Source organism: Phodopus roborovskii, unplaced genomic scaffold (genome assembly GCF_943737965.1).
Source record: "Phodopus roborovskii unplaced genomic scaffold, PHOROB, whole genome shotgun sequence".
NCBI lineage: Eukaryota > Metazoa > Chordata > Mammalia > Rodentia > Cricetidae > Phodopus > Phodopus roborovskii.
In genome coordinates this window covers 6,777,188-6,794,315 of record NW_026126611.1, presented here as the reverse complement: position 1 = coordinate 6,794,315, position 17,128 = coordinate 6,777,188, and the positions used below count along the sequence as shown (strand labels likewise).

The 17,128-nt window shown below is 49.3% G+C and overlaps 1 protein-coding gene across 1 annotated transcript in view; it reads left to right on the top strand.

The window, feature by feature from the left end:
• The first annotated feature begins 11,590 nt into the window (after positions 1 to 11,590).
• Tmem181 (transmembrane protein 181) overlaps positions 11,591 to 17,128 on the top strand; it is a 43,085-nt gene continuing 37,547 nt past the window's right edge. The window contains exon 1 of the mRNA XM_051206045.1: positions 11,591 to 11,765. Coding sequence (XP_051062002.1) covers positions 11,635 to 11,765 — 131 coding nt within the window. The 5' untranslated portion in view covers positions 11,591 to 11,634. The remainder of the gene's footprint in view (positions 11,766 to 17,128) is intronic.

Below are 17,128 nucleotides of genomic sequence, written 5' to 3'. Positions count from 1 at the left end.
ACCCATGTTTGGGTTGACTTTTGTCTTGCTTTGTCATGTGTGTTATTTTTTCTCTCCTCCAAGTGAAAATGCCAGCAGCCCGAACACCAGCGTACAACTCAAGTGACGCACACTCCTATAGGAGGGCTGTTCTCAGGAAATATACTTCTTTCTGTACGCCATCGGGATCCTGACGTCTGCTTCCTGCCTTTCTCAAGTCCCTGCTGCTGACCGGAGGAAGCTAGGATTATGGCTTCTTACCCGTGGGAGATGTCTTTGTTGTAAGAGAGTGTAAAACCTCTGCTCTGGTCCTCACTCATCTGTTAGAAGACCCAGGGCCCTGCCTGGGCCTCTTCTCCAGCAGTTACGGCAAGCCCAAGGAGTGTTTGATGGCCGCAGATTTCACCACGTAGGCTGGGAAGGGAAGGTTGCCCTAAAAGCTGCAGGTCATAGAGCTTATAGAACTCTTAGACTCTGGTCCATCCTAGGCCCCTAGGAGTTAGCCTTGGCTTCCTTCTGCCCATCAGTCCCCAAATGCTGCACCTAGAGATGGGAGTCTTCCCTTGCTTACAGAGCTTCCTCTCCTGAGATGAGCTTATAAAGCATTCATTTTGGTTTTACCCACACCTCCTAGCAGGTGCTAAGCGGAAAAGCTAACTTTAGCTCCATGGAAGCTGGCAGGAGCGTGGACGCTGAAGAGGACTCGATTCCCACACAGCGGGGGGCTACCTTGCACACCCAAGCCCCCGTTTTCACAGAGAGACCCTTTCTTAAAGGGGGAAGGAAAGTTAAAGTGACTGCCTTCTGACCCAGGCAGAATCACAGCAGCAAATGATTGTGCAGGCGTCCTTAGGAGGAAGGGGAGGTCTGGGTTCGAATGAGATAGGATGGGGGATAAAGGGAGAGAGAGGATGGGGAGAAGGGAAGGGGGCGAGGGGTGGGAGGCAGGGATATTTGTCCAGAGGGAGGAAGGACTGTCCGGATGTAGAGGAGACAGATGTGGCACACGGGCAAACGATGGTTTATAAAGGTAAAAGAGCTTTTGATCGTTGGACTTGGGGAGTCAGGCTCAAGAGGACTAGGGGACCTTGTCCTTGGTGTCTAGCTTTAGGAATGTCACCTGACGGTTTTTAGCATGGCCCAGGGAATGGCGGAGGCAGAGGGCAAGACCATTGAGAGCCACATGCTGGGGTGGGCTAGTGTCCCTTCAGGTGCGATAGTGTTTGTTAGAGAACGGTGCTACCGTTCTCCACACACAGCTCCCAGGAAGAGCTGATGGGTGGGTCAGGCTCACCAAACCAATGAGCTTCTTAAAACTTAAGTCCCACAGACCTGCTCAGGTCCTGGTACGGAATGATGCCGGCCAGTCAGCCACGGTGGCGACAGCCCAGCTCCACCGCATGGTAATGGTCCCTGCAGCAGCTCTGACAGTACAGCTGTCTGTGATGTCAGAGGCACTGAGGCAGGCAGGCAGGCACTCTGCAGGCCAGCAGCCTTGGCCTCAGCAATGCTGACCCAGCCCACCTCGCTTCTTAGGGCATTTCTCATGACGTTGCTGAGACATTCAGATTTGCCCTGTGATGATTCAGTACCGGAGCTTGCCGAAACATTCTGGCGGTGAACAGAAGAAAAGGCAACCAACGTTCCTGATGTGCACTGGAGTCACCCAAAAGACAGGGAGTGGGTGTCCCAGCGTAGACCCGGTTCCTTGGGAGGCTGAGTCAGGAGGACCGCTTGAGTGCAGGAATTTAAGCCAGCCTGGATTGCATAGCAATAGGATGTCTTTAAATAAATAACTTAAGGGAGCGTTGAAAAGATAGTTTCATAATCAGAAGCGCTGTTCTGGAAGAGGGCTTGGGTTAGGTTCCCAGTGCCCACATGGCAGCTGACATGGGATCTCTAACTCCAGTTCCACGGAACCTACGGGCGTCTGTGGCCCCCAGGTGCACGTGGAGCACAAACGGTATATGCAGGTGAAGCATCCACACAGATAAAATAAAATCGAATCAGCCTTCAAACAAACCAAAAGCAGTAGATGGTGGAACGTTCCTGTAAGGCGGAGATGGGAAGATCGCAAGTCTAGAGCCAGCCTGGGCTGTGCCGTGAATTCGGAGCAGCCTGCTTAGAGTGAGTGCTTATCTCGAAGGCTACACAGCAAAGGTGGAGGAAGAAAGCCCAGCCACATGTGAGGCTTGAGGAATGGGGCCACAGGTCATCTTAAAGGGGGAATAAGTGACTCTTAAAAAACAAACGGGCTCTAAATCCAGAGAAGCTCGCTACAGCGTCCCCTGGGCTCTGTGTGGCTTGTTTGGTTTTCCATTTCTTCTCCAGTAGCAAATTCTTCCTGACTGAGATTTCATAACAGTGCATTCCTTCCGGGAAGGACAAGAACTTCAGAAGAAGCCTCTCCTTTGGGAGGAGAGGGGGACATAAACATTTCAAAATCTAATGCTCCCACCGTCTTTGAATTTAGTCTCTTTAAAATATCCGGTCTCTTTTAAAATGGAAAGTTTTTGTAAAGTTCCAAAGTCTCTTCAGAAGTTCAAAGTCTGTCAACTGTGGGCGTCTATAAAATCTAAGGAAGTTAAATACTGTCTTGAAGAGAGAGGGACAAGGGCACAGTCACACTCAAAACTAAATTCCAAAAAGCGTGAATAACTCAGAGTCCAATGTCTGCGATTCACCCACGATCCACTCCAAGGGGCCTGGGTGTCTTCTCCAGCCCCGCCCTCTGCAGCACACACAGCTGTCTTCTGGGCTCCAGCTGCCTCCACTCCCCTGCTGCTGTTCTTGGTGGTCACCCCGTGGTCCTGGCATCTCCAAAGCGCTGGGGTCTTCTGACGCAACTGGGCTGCGCTTTCACCAATAGCCTCTCCTGGGCTCTCTTCATGGTGCCAAGAAGCCTCAGCTTCCCCTAATGAGGCCTGTTATCCAGGGCCTTCAACCGCCCCCGAGGCTGCACCTTCCCTAGTGGCCTCTCCTGCCCCTCACAGTGCCAAGCCTCAGGTGCTCTCCATGACCCCTTTGTACTTTCAAAACCAGTACCTCAGCAGCCAGCACGAGGTACAACCTTTTCCTCTCTGGAACAGCATCTGTGTGCTGACCCTGAGGAAACCCTTCCCAGACGATTTCACTCAGTGATGCGGCTCTGATGTTAATCACCACAGTTTCTCAGCCCCAACTGACCAACATCAAGTGTCTCAGCAAAGCAAAGGTTTTGCGATACTGGCTCTGGTCCCTTGTTGACCACGGCCAATTCTTCAGCTAAGCAGAACCGCAGGTTATTACTTCCAACAGTCTAGAAGCGTCTTTGCTTTCTTCTGGACCCGCATAAGCCAGGCCTCGTCGTCTACGCAGCTTTCACACAGCGGTTATCTTCCGGGCTTCTCCAGAACAGACCACTGAGCTCTCCACACCCGATGGCTTTTCTAAGCTGAAGTCCTCCCCAAAACATGGACAGGTCTGTCACAGCTATGCCCCAGTATCCTGTTGCTGTTGTTGTGGAAACAACATAACCAAAACTACCAGAGGAGAAAAGGAAGATTTGGCTCAAACCTCCACATCACTGTTAACCCTTGAAGGCGGTCAGGACAGGAACTCAAACAGGGCAGGAAGGTAGAGGCAGTAGCTGGTGCAGAGGCCAGGAAGGGGTTCTGCTTACTGGCTTGCTTGCTCAGCCTGCTTATAAAACAAAGACACACCAGCTCAGGGCTAACACACCCACATGGGCCCTCTCCCCCCCCCCCCCCCCATTAATCACGAAACAAGCAAATGCTCTGCAGGATATTAAGGAGGCCTTTTCTCAATTGAGGATTCCTCTTTAGATGACTCTAGCTTGTGTCAGGTTGACAGAAAACTGGTCAGAACAATGAGATGGGGGCAGGGGAAGGTCAGAGGTCATTCTGGTTCTGATCTATGAAAATGTAAGGAGCAGGTTACCATCTACCAACCCAGGTACCACGCCCATAAAGCCTTCTGGTGGGTGTGGGTGTTCACTGGGAGGGGCTGCTTGGTCATAGGAGGAGGGCCTTCTTTAAGTTCATGTGGATTTGTTGTGATATCCTGTTTGTACTCTAGCAAATAAAGCTTGCCTAAAGAGCGGAAGGCGGAGCTAGCCACTAGCTAACCATAGAGGTCTAGACAGACAGGGAGGAGACAGGAGTTAAGGTGGCTGCGGGTCTGCCCCTTTGTCTCTCCGATCTCAGCTTTTAACCCTATATCTGACTCCGGGCTTCTGTTTTTAAGACCGACCGACAAAGTGGTCGCAGCTGCTGAGTAAAAGTTAGGCTGTGCCCTTGCTAGCACAGCGGGCCCTGATGTGGGCGTGGCCTTCGTGCTGCACCAGAGGACAGTGATACACTTCTTACCAGTGCTCTCCAGAATCAGCAGTGCAGACCCCAAACTTGAGCCTACACATGAATATAAGTGTTCTGAAGTAAGATATGTTATAAATAAAGTATATGGTACACTTACTGGTGCAGAAAGCTTTTCCCAGGCGTTCTGTAGCGATAACCTTGCTTCCAGTTGGCAGTTCCGACATGAATGCTCGTTGACATTTTTGTGTTCATTTTAAAATGAGACAAAAGTAGAAAGGGTACACTCAGTGGAACATCATGGGTGAGGTCATAACCTCCCCCAAGTGTTAGTGGCAACTGATCTGGATAACCATTTTTAATACACGTTTTTCTCGTGGTATCCTTGATGGCATGGCTGCTGTATCATTTAACTCCCCTGACCTGTGTTCATCTCCCATGAAAACAGGAATCACAGGCTGAGGCAGGAGGATTGCAGGTTGAAGGCAGGTATTGTCAAATGAGGGCCGGGATTATAGCTCAGCGATAGAGCATTTAGCTAATGTTTACAAAGCCCTAGGCTCATACTTAAGACTAGTGCCTGCACCAAAACGGTAAGTATAAAGCAGCCTGAGATGTAACTGCCCTGCTGAGCAGTCTCCATTTCCAGCGGCACCACTGTCCCTAAAAGGGGAGTGGATGCTATGGGTTCAGCAGCACTTTTCAGTTCCCATGGTAACAGTGCCTGTTAAGACTCCTGAATTGAACTCCCAACTCTCTGGGTTGTTTGGAAATTATTTCAGCATGTTTGAGGTGTGTGTGTGTGTGTGTGTGTGTGTGTGTGTGTGTGTGTGTGTGTGTGTCGGATCCAGTAGCAGTGGAGGCATACGTTTGGGTAGACTATCGACTGTCTAAGACTCGCAGCTGGCACATTCAGTGAGCATGTATGGTGTGTGCCTGCCACCATGATGCTTGGCTTGGGAGGCACCTGTGCTTTGAAGAAGACAGTGCCAGCCTTGCAGTTGCCAACTAGTCTGTCTCTGAGGATGCTGAGTCTCAGCTACCCAACATCTATTATCCCAGAGCCCTGGACAAGGGTTCACACCTGTACCTCTGCTTGTTCCTGTTCCACGGAGCTCCCCACCAAGTCCTACTGTCTCTTGCTGCTGCTTAAAACCCTGTGGTTCTTCTCTCTCACTGACATCTGCAGAGGCCTCTCTCTGAGTTGCCTACCCTCTCTTCCCAGGCCAGTCCACTCAGCAACCAGAGTGGAGTTTTTTTCTTGTTTGTTTTGTTATATATTAAGTAAAATGCTAGCGTTGTAGTATTAAGACCATTTGGCAGCATTTGTGTGAGGGGGAATGGTGATAGGCATCTCTTCATGTTTCTGCATTGCAGAATGAACACTGCCAGCACTTTGTAGCCACACATGGACTGGGCAGCTAACTACAGCTGATCTCTCACAATTCTGGAGAGTAAAGGATGAAATGAGGCTGCCAGCATGGTGAGGGTCTAGCGAAGGCCAGCCGCTCACTTTTCATTGTCCTTTTTATTTAAAAAGCCCTCTAAGATCGCTTATGAGGCCATCCATGAGTGTCACGGTCCAGCCACAGCCTGGGTTCAGGTCCTGAAATGGAAGGGGCATTGGCGCAAAGAAATACCCAACCACCAGACGGGTTTCACATGAGTGGCTGGCCCTGAATCGCTCCAACCGTCTCTATTTATACATCAAAAACAAGTATGTTTTTCCTTAATAACAAGTTTTCTCCATCCTCCAATGTTAACCTCTGGCAAAAACAAGTACGTCAAATGTTTTTCCCAACTTTTACATCAAAACATCTTTAAGCCCAAAACAACACTTACCATTTTGCTAGCTTGGCCAAATACCAAGCCAGGTACATCCTGTATTTACAAAACTAAAGCTGATAAACATAGACACACATTTTCAAGAATAATATCGTTAAAAAAATATTTACAGAAATAGGAGTGATCTGCCTCCAGCCCTGTCAGCACTGACTCCAAACAGCTCCCTGGGTCAGAAGTGACAGCTGGCATCCCTAGAAAAGAAACCTAAGAAGCATCAGCTCCCAAAGAGAAATGTTTGAGAGAAAATGGGATTTCCAGGAATGATCATATCTGTCCCATGCATGATTGACAAAATGACACTAAAACTGCCCAGAGAATCAATGTCAGAGAGAAGAGAGTGTGCAGCCGGTGTGGTCCCAGCAGTATTCTATCCCGAAGTCCATTGGTCCTTGCCAAGTGAGACTGTCCCCATGGGCTTTTGCCTCATCTGGAGACTAGATGGATAAGCACTCATATACTGGTCCGAAACTAGGTGACGGGACTCCCAATGCATGGTGGCAAATTAAACACATATCAGCATGATACATAAAAGAAAGCACGGAATGACTAAGGATGAAAGGGGGAATAACTTCATACAGACTATTGTAAAGAACAAGACTCTAGTGAATGCTGTCTGCCATGCTTTTGGACACTTGGAAATTGAATCATTAGTGGAAAACCTTCCTGAAAAGAAATGCCGAGACAAATGATTTTACTGGTGAGTGACTTCAAGTCTGAAGGGACATCTTCTATTCTTCACATACTTCCAGGAGAGGGGTTGGGTAGAGAAAAACATGGCACACTTGTCCCTGAGCAGCCCAGCTCCCAATGTAAAGCTCTTGGATTGCTACCCAGATAAGACAAGACCCCACCAGGATCCGAAACCAGATCTCACTTCCCGTTTTCTTCCTCTTCCTCCCTCTAGAAACTAGTATTACAATTACAGACTCATCAGTCAAGGTCAGGACTGACTTATGTTTGGGTTTCCTTTTGGGTTAACTTAGCTAACTGAAGACTGTTGAGGGCATGTGCCTTTAGGCCCAGAGGCAGGCAGATCTCTGTGAGTTCAAGGCCAACCTGGTCTACATAATGAGTTCCAGGACAGTCAGGGCTATGTACAAAGTTTCTGTGTTTAAAAAAAAAAAAAACAAGAAATTTATCTTTTTTTTTATTATTATTCTCTCTGGAGAAATTTGACTCGACTCAATAATTTTTATTTCTGTAATGTACTTAGATACACAATTCTAGACAGAGACAAATAGCTACATCGTATACTAGGGTACTGTGATACATGGATAGCGTAATAAAATACAGGAGGGCAGATTATCAAAGGACAAAGCTGCTTGCATTCTAGAAATAACTAAGTACATCTTATATTCCATCAGAATAACAACAACCCACAGGACAATGAACATTTTTCTGAGGAGACTCTGAATCAGTGTCCAGAAACGGCAAGTTATATACAGTACAGCCGTGATCACTATTTAGGTGTCCCAGTGGAACTTTATTGGTGAGACTTTAAAGTCTGGAGGGGGCCAGTGAGTCTCCAATACAGACTCAAAGTGAAAAGCACAGGGTTGGGTCTGGAAATGGAGCCCAAGGCCCCATGCATGCACTGGGCTATACTCCTGACCCCTATGTGCCACCACTTCCAGTGATGGGCTGCTCTGTAGCCTCATCAAGACCAAGCAAGTGTTGGTATGTATCTAGAAGGAGATCTGGCTGTGCCCCTACATACTACATACATAGTTAACCTCTGACTTTGGATGTATATGATTGTGAAGGAAAAGAATGAATGCTTTTTCCTGCGTTAAAATCATTGAAGTCTCACAGATGGTTCGGGGACCATCGGGAACATAGTTAATTCGAGATGAACTAATTCTGTGTAAGCATGCCAAAACATGACACAAAAAGCATCATGACCAAACATCACCCCCGTCCATGCTGTGTAAATACTAAAAAACGGTACAGTCTATCCAGGAATGAAATCAGCAGTATACTTGGAGATAAAAGTGTTGGCTAGTCACTGCAGAAGGAAAGCCTCTCCAGCGTACAGATAGGATCTGAGACACTGGTGAACAATTTTTCTGAAAGCCTCACCTGTCTCAACTAGGGAAAATAAAATCAGGCCTGTCTCAAAAATGGCAGATACCAAGTAAGCGTGCTGGAAAATGGTTAGCCAAGCATCGGGTGCATAGTACGTGCTCAGAAAAACTGCCCCTTATTATTGCTGTTGGTAGAAACTTTGCATTCGGAGTGTCTCAGCTAAGAGCCATAACAGCGGGAACCTTACATGGTCTCTCAGGAAGGAAGAAGCAAACCATCACATTTGGCTATTGCCCTTCCCGGCTTGTTTTCCAGGTGGTTTTAATGACCTTTATTTAATTCATCTCAGAGAATGGAAATGATCTGAGCAGTTGTTTCCATTTGATGGTTCTTTGTGAAGTCTCATGTGTTCTCAAGAGGAGCAGTGCCCTTTAGAATGTAAATCAACCTACCAGCCGAGAAGCAGGGGTTGGCCTTGTAGATGGAACATTCTGCTCTTCCCCTGAGACTTCCTGTGACTAGGTCTCCTGTATCCCAGGCTAGCTTCAGTTTCTTCCAGCCGCGGATTCCCCTAAACTTCTGCCTTGTGCGCCCCACCTGCCCCCACCTCCCAAGTGCTGAGGTCATAGCACATGTCACCACACGCATGACACATGTGGTATGTCTTCTGTTGCCGCTGACACCTTTTAAAGACGCATCAACAGTACATTTGTACAATGTATATTGACTAATTTCCGTTTAGGTGAACATTGTGCTTAGACAGTGTGTAAGGATTTACTAGCTCCAGTATTTTTTCAAAGCCTCATTAGCATTGTGTTTAATTTTTATTTAATTTCTGTGCACATGCAGGTGTGTGTGGCGTGTATGAGTGTTGCATATTCATGAGTGCATAGCTGTATGGGAGTGTGCATGCGTGTTGACGCTACACATTGGTGTTGGGTTTCTTTCTTGATTGCTGTCCACCTTATATATTGAGGCAGTTCTTTCTGTATCCATACCTCCCTGCTGTGGCTATTCTGGCCAGCCAGCTTCCTGCAGGGACCCCCTGTGTCTCTCCCTCCTTTGAGCTGACATTACAAGCAGACTACCTCAGTGTTTACATGAATTCTGGAGATTTGAACTCTGGCAAGCATCTTACCCACTGAACCTTATCTCCAGCCCGTTTGTTTATTTTTAAAATCATCTGGCTGTGTTGCTTAGGCTAGTCTAGAACCCTTGGCCTCAAGTGATGCTCCTGCTCCAAGCAGATGGATGGAACTATAAGTAAATGACATCATGACTGGCTCCTCTGTTTTTAATAGAACCATGGGACACTTTACTGTCTCAATAAGCATCAAACCATGCCCTGGAGAGTCCAGGGTTCTAAAAGGTCAACTCCGACTGAGAATCAGTTCAAGAGTTCTTCGGGTCATGAACATAGGGAACCTGGAAGCCCGCCCCCACAGTGACACACTTCCTCCAACAAGGCCACACCTCCTAATGAGCTTACAAGGGCCAATGACATTCACACTACCTCATGAGTTCATGTAAAATGAGTTAACTTTTTCCATGTTTGATGTTTTCCATGATAAGAATGTTTACAATGTTTATATTCTTTTTAGCCTGGTAGCTTCATTTTTTTACTCTAAGGATATAATCTGAAATAGAAAGATTTATCCCAATGCACTATTGAGCATTACTTATAACAACAAAAACATCAGAATGAATGAGAGGGAGCAGTTCTGTGAATTGTAATACACTGCTCTGTTTGAACCCTGATAAAGATGTGCCATTGTCGTTCACTAGCGAAAGAGCCGAATTCCACATAGTAAGTGCATCACAGGTCCAAAAGTGTGAAATACTTAGTATTGAGGGCTACAGAAAACTCTGGGTCTGGCAGGTATGAGGAAATACATATGCATTGTGTTCTAGATCATAAGGAAGCTACCCCAGGACTCTGGAGGCCAGTGTACATGCCATTATACACACCACACACACCACTCTAGCTTAAAGTGATGGCTGTCTTGTCTGAAGTTGATCAAGCAGAGTGACAAGTGACAATGGTCTGGCCCAGTGACTTCTGCATAAATCATAAAAAATTAAGCAATTTCAGACTGATTAATTATGTGAATATTATATATTAAAAACTACCATAATATACAACATAAATGTTCACATTCAGCATAATATTCAACAAACGGAGGAACGTGTGCCATTTTTATGATATTAAAAAACACACAAGACATCATGTCCAGTGATAGAAACCAGAATAGGGGTCAGTCTTAAAAAGTGAGTCCTGGAAAAGGGTACAGCAGCCTTGTGGAGAGGCGGGCCAGGCTGTGTCCTCCGCTCTGTGTTCAAGGCCAGCCCCAGCTATTTGAGAGTCTGCCCCATGCACACGTGTGCCTGTGTGTGTTGGGGGTACTGGAAGGCCACTGCATTCATGAAGCAGGAACAGGGGTTTTCTATCTATAAGAATGGACATTCTTACAGATATTCAGAAGTTATGGGAAGATTTATGACGCCTAAAGGTAGAGCTTGGCTAGTCAACAAAGAGTTAAAGGAATTTTTTTGTTTGTTTTTTATTGTGCACACTACTAGACTTGTGGGATGAGAGACTTCTTTCCCCAGGCAGTATTTTGAGGAAAGGAGAGTAGAAAATGGCATATTTCTTGCACACCACCCATTATCCTTTTTTTGGTGGTGGTGGCGGGTCAAAACAGGGTTTCTCTGTGTAGTCTTGGCTGCCCTAGAACTTGATGTGTAGACCAGGCTGGCCTACGCCTGCCTCCCAAGTGCTAGACTAAAAGCATGTGCCACCACTGTCAGGCTTTTTTTTTTTTTTTTTTTTTAATATAGATTCCTTTTACAATGTTTTGTGCGTCTTCCCTGCATGCATGTGTACCTCATGCGTGTCTGTGGCTATCAGAAGAAGGGAGTTGCATTACAAGAAGCATTACTAGAGCTACCATGTGGGAGCCGGGAACCGAATGCAGGTCCATTGTAAGAGCAACAAGTGCTCTTAAGTGCTGAGCCATCTCTCCAACCCTAGCGGTTTATTTTTGTAATGCTTTTTTCTTGCCCAGAATGGGAGATCGAGTGTGGGATCTGTCCGCGGTGCTGAACGCGGTTGTCCGTTTCCAGCCTTGGCCATTCCCTGCAAAACAGGCCCCCGGGCCCGCCCTCAAGCCGGTTTCCCCCGGCTTATCTCGCCACTTTCCTCGGTGCAGAGCCCCAGGGAGGGCGGCACTGGGGTGCTGATAATCTTGGGCTGGGCCTCCCTCCCCCGGGCGGACCCCTGGCAGGCGGGCGGCGGCTGGGGCCTCGGCTGGCGTGGTGGCGCCGGCGCCTCCGTGCGCGCCCCCTCCCCGGCTCCTGGCCTCTGCTCCTCCCCCTGCCCGGTCCCGCCCAAGTGCGCCCGAGGCCCGTGCCGGTGGGGAGAGGGCGAGGGCGGCGTTCCGGAGGGCGGAGCGCGGCGCGGTGAGGCGCGGGCATGGACGCGGAGTACCCTGCCTTCGAGCCGCCGCTCTGCAGCGGCCTCAAGCAGCTGTGCCAGCGGCTGCGGGAGGCGTACCGCGAGCTCAAGGAGGACCTCGCCCCGTTCAAGGATGACCGCTACTACAGGTAGGCGCGGAGGGCCCGAGCCCTGGGTCCCCGCCGCCGCGCCCCAGCCGCGGAACGCTGAGCCCGGGACGGGGCGAGGGCTGCAGGTCAAGGGCGGCCCCGGGCGGCCTGGTCCTGGGCCCTTCTCCATCCCAGTGAGGCTAGCCTTAGGAGGACTGTGCTTTCGTCCCTGCTTGGCTCCTCCCTCATGTTCCAGTCTCCCCTGCCTGCTGCCTAGCGGTGGCCACCGCGGCCTGGCCAAGCCCTGCTTTGGGGAGCCACCGACCCCCCCAACGCCTTTACACACACACATACACACACTCACACCTGAGCCCTGCTTTGGGGAGCCACCGACCCCCCCCAACGCCTTTACACACACACACACACCTGAGCCCTGCTAACGCCTACACACACACACACACACACACACACACACACACACACACACACACACACACACACACCCCTGAGCTTAACGGAGCAGGATACGCTTTCGCCTCTGTGCTGGGGAGCTCAGGCCCAGGAAACTCCAGCCATAGCTTCTTCCCTTTCCAGACAAGATGGGTGTAGCATCCACGTTTGAGCTCCTCCTCTGGAGGAGCTGTGGGCGTGGGTTTGTTTGAGCTCTTTCTGTCCGCTCACCTACAGTAGAAGCCAGAACTGTGGAGCCTGCAGATGCTTGGGATGCTTGCTGAAGGGCACCTTTGCCTTCCACCCTGCGCTGTGCTTTCTGGAGGAGAAGTGTGTCTGTAGCCAAAGGCCTTGCATGTAGTTCATGGGGCTCTAGGGAAAGGGCTTCCTCGGGTGCAGAGGCCTAGGTTGACTGACTGTGTTGCTGAGTAGCTGTGTGTGCTGGGAATTACCTGAATCGAATCTCAGTCTTCCTCATCCGTGAAATGGACAGCTTGAACCAGGCTTCTGCAGGTGTGAAGTCTAACATGTGAACAGTTTGCACAGTTTGGGTAAAGGGTTGTATGCTGGGCTAATAGTTACACTGTTCTCCAAAAGCTGAAACCTAAAAATCCCAGGGGCTTCCTGGAGCTGTATCCATTGCTACTGAATGGAAAGGCCATTAAAAAAAAAAAAACAGATGAGGGGACTCATCGGGTAAAGTCCCTTGCCTTGCAAGCCTCATGACCTGAGTTTGCTCCTCAAACCTATGTAAAGGTAGGAGAAAACCAGCTCTAAAATGTGTGCCCTCGCATCTACAAGCATGCTGCGGGCATACATGTGCCTGCGCTTCACACATCGTAGACACATGTGCACACACGTATCATAACGAAACTTAAAAACGTTTTGTAGTGTAGGTGATATGGTGCCAAGACCCGGTGAGCCCCGTGTTAATCCCTCTAATGAAACCTCCTAGGAGACCCAGCAGGGAAAGGAGCTCATGGGCATTTCAAATTGTACTGTTGAAATAAGATAACCTCCCATCTCTTTCCTGAGTGTTTCCCACCGCTCTGTTCCATGTCTACTGAGAACGTTTCTTTGGTGGAGGTAGCAAATAAGGGCGCGGTCTACATGCAGGTAGCAGAAAAGAGAGTAGACCACACACGTGGTTAATCTGCAATCGGGTCATCCAGCTGGTACTGAGTCTCTCCGGTGACTGCTCTACACGTGGGAGACTTGTCCGTGAGCAAGAACGACTTGGGACTAAATTGAGGCATTTATAGAAATGTGGGATTTCCTGTTGCCATGCAAGCCAGCAAGACAAACCAAGAGATGTGATGGCAGGACGGGACTACATCAGGTCAGGTGGTCAGGGAGAGTCTTTGAAAGGAATGAGCAGCTTGCTAGGTGGGGGGTCATGGATGAGAATGTCAGGAGAGGAAGAAGTACTAAGTCCCTGGAGCACGTGTGAGCACGATCTGTTCAAGGCACAGACGGAAGGCAAGAGGTTACATACCATCTTCGGGCAGCTCGGGTGGATTAGAGCCTCCATGTCAGAAAGTAAGACCGGTTGTTGTGATAAAAACAAACAAACAAACAAACCACACTGGCAAAGGCAGCTGGAGGGGAAAGGGCTTATTCTGGCTCCCAGGGATATAGTTCATGATGTCCAGGAAGCCAGAGAGCATCAAGACCACTAGCTGTATTCACATCATAACCAAAGTCAGGCAACAGAGAGAGAATGTGCAGCAACCTTTCTCCATTTATACAGTCTAGGGAATGGCACTGCTCACAGTGGGCAGAGGTCCCCACCACAATCAATACACTCCCCCAGGCATTCCCGGGGTCACACATACACACACACACACACACACACACACACACACACAGGCTTAGCCAGGGGCCCCCCTCACACACACAGGGATGTCCAGGGATCTCACGCGCACACACACACACACACACACGCTTATCCAGGAGTCACACACACACACACACACAAACACAGGCATGTCCAGGGGCCCACCTTCCAGACGGACAGTCCTAAATTTTGTCATGCTGACAGTTCATACTGACCATCACACAATGAATACAGATCGCACCAGAACAGCAGCATGAAGTCACTGGGGTCACTAGCGGCAATGACAAGCACTCTGCCTGCCCTGTGGCAAGCCTGTGAGTCTTCGTCATCTGAGTTAGAGTCTGAAGACAGATTTGCCGAAGTTGGAAGGGTGCTTCGCACCAAACTGTCCTCAGCCACCACACTGAGTCTCCACATCCCTGGGCCATTCCTTCGCACCCCAGCTGGAATGCTCTGCCGCAGCAGATTTGCCACTACTCTGTTGGCAGCCACTCCCCCTCACGTGCTTGTTCCCTCACTCATGATTAATGACTAAAGCACACTGCCCCCACCCCCAGGAAGACCAGGGACTAACCTCACAAGGTCGACAATTTTCCTCTAACGGGGTAAAGCAAGGAACACAACTGTTAATGGCTGGTCTCCCGATGATGGCTGGCCCCTGTCAATTGCAAAATCGGCCCCTAGTGGAAGCTGCAGCCATGTGATCCTGGGTCCTGGGTTCGATTCAGTCCTTCAAGAACCCCCCCTGGATTTAGAGGAATCGCTGAATTCCACCATGGAATCATATCAGAAAAGTAAAGGCCCTGGCTGCCACCTTACCAGAGATGTTCCATGTGAAGATAATCCCAGAGATGTCCTTAGCCAGAGATAACAGACACCAGCCCAAGCCAGCCTGCACAGTGAGGCCAGGCAGCATTGTTAGTCCAGCAATGGGGGCGGGGGGAGGGGCTAGCCATCGGGGCAGCTACTTCTTGTTCATATTCATGGGTCATGGGGAGGAGCTCTTCCAACACACCCCCAGTCACGGCGTCAGTGGAGAAGTCAGAGCTGTTGACAAGGACCTGTAACTGTCCTATACTTCAGATGGGGTGCAAGTGGGTGTCATCTCTGCAGAAGATTGGCATTGTCTGCAAAGGCAGGGTGTACACCTACCCAGAGTTTCCGCTTGAGTACGGTGTCCTTCAGGGACACAAATAGGAGTCCACCAAGAGACAGGAAGCTGTTCATATCAGAACAGGTCTGTGCTGACATCAGTACAGTATAATGTTTCTAAGCCGGAGGCCAACTGAATGTTCATCCACGTAGAATAGATGTGTTGCACTTGCTCCATAATTCAATATTATATGGCGATAAGCACTTCACAGCTGCGCGTAGCAAGACTCTCACAGCTAGACACTATCCCCGGCCTCTTACTGTGTCTCTTAAGGGCTTGCCACTAAAGAGACAACTGCTCCAGAACCCCAAGTGTCACCTGGGAAGGTTGGCTGGCTGCACACACATCCTTTCCCTGCCAGGTCCCCAGTGAACGCCCAGGCCTGAGCCTTGTGGATCCCTCCAGGCCTTGCCCTGTGTTCTGAAGGGTTTGACCCTGAGGTGGGACCTACTGAGACTTAGAACTCTTGCCCTCTGCTGCAGTGACCCCCTGTGCCTAGTTCTACCTCTATGATTTCACGGACTCTGTTAAGGTCTCCTTGGTGCTGTGTGAATTAAAGTGGACCCTTCGTTTGCTTTAAGCAAAACAGCACCATTAAGCACCTTGTGGGAAGAATCAAGCGTCCTGTAAGAGGGTCTGGGGATGCTCCTGTGTGCGTGACTTGGACGTGCTACAGAGGGACTTCATGCAGGGTGGCTGTGTGAATTGAGGAGGGTTACAGCATTGGAACCAGACACTAATAATTCTTATTACCTGCATGGCAGCTTCCAGATCAAAGGGAGAGGCTAGGCAGAGGTTCCCTGATCTGGGCCTCTGAGTCATCCAGGACTTCTGAGTGTCCCTGTCAATGAACACAATAGAAGACTCAGGTGGGACTGAAGCTTAAGTCCGAGTCCCAGGCAAAGCTGCCCTCTGTCTGGTCACTGTTGTTCACTGAATGAGGAGGAGCAGTGTGACATCCATCGGCCTCAGCAGGGAGGAAGATGAGGGGATGTCTGTGGCAGCAGGAGCCTCTGCATGCCTCCCCTGGACCCACTGCCAGTGGAGTGTGGAAGGAACCTTTACTCAGAATGCAGGGAGAATTGCTGGGCCCAAGCTGTGTAACCAAGTCCTGCCTGTGTCCACGGCTGGGGACTGGGCAGATCCGGGCTTACAGGGGTTTGATGGTGCAGAGACACAAAGACAAAATACTGGAGCTGCTTGCTTTGTGGTTCAATCAGCTTTGATTATTTCTGTGAGGGCCTTAGGGTGAGCACGTTATTTACTTACTTATCCCTGACCTGCAACCCTCTGCAGTTCGTGCCGGCCTTGAAGTCGAGATCGTTCTGCCTTAGCTTCCCCAATACTGGCATTATAGCCACGAGACACGGCCTTGGCTTTTCTTTCTTAAATATCATCTTTATGTATTTATTTTAGTTATTGTTGATTTACTTTTAGAGTCCTAATGTTGCTCCGGTTGGCCTGGAACTCACCACGTAAACCAGGTTGGCCTCAAACTCAGAAATCTGCCTGACTCTGCCTTCCACATGCTGGGCATTTTTTTATTTTTGAAGTGTGTGTGTGGGGGAGGGGAAAGATAAGTGTGTGGTGTATGTGTATGGTTGGGAGTGTGTGATGTGTGCATGCATGCAGGTGTCATATGTGCATGAATGTGGTGTGTGTGTGTGTGGCTATTGTGTAGGTGTGGTGTAAGTGTGTGTGGTATAAGTGTGTAGTATATATTTGTGGGTGTGGTGTATACGTGTGTGCAGGTGTGATGTATGTGTACAGCTGTGGCTTATGTGTGCCGGTGTGTGAACACATGCATGTACACAGAGCCTCTCCGTCTTACTCCCTTGACACAGGATCTCTTAGTGAACCTGGAGCTAGGCTGGTGGCCAACAGGCCCCCGGGATTCTTCATCTCTACCCCACAGGGCTGGGGTGACAGAGTCTGCCTACACAGTCCTGCCTGGTTTTTCTTTAACTATTTTTTTTTAATTTA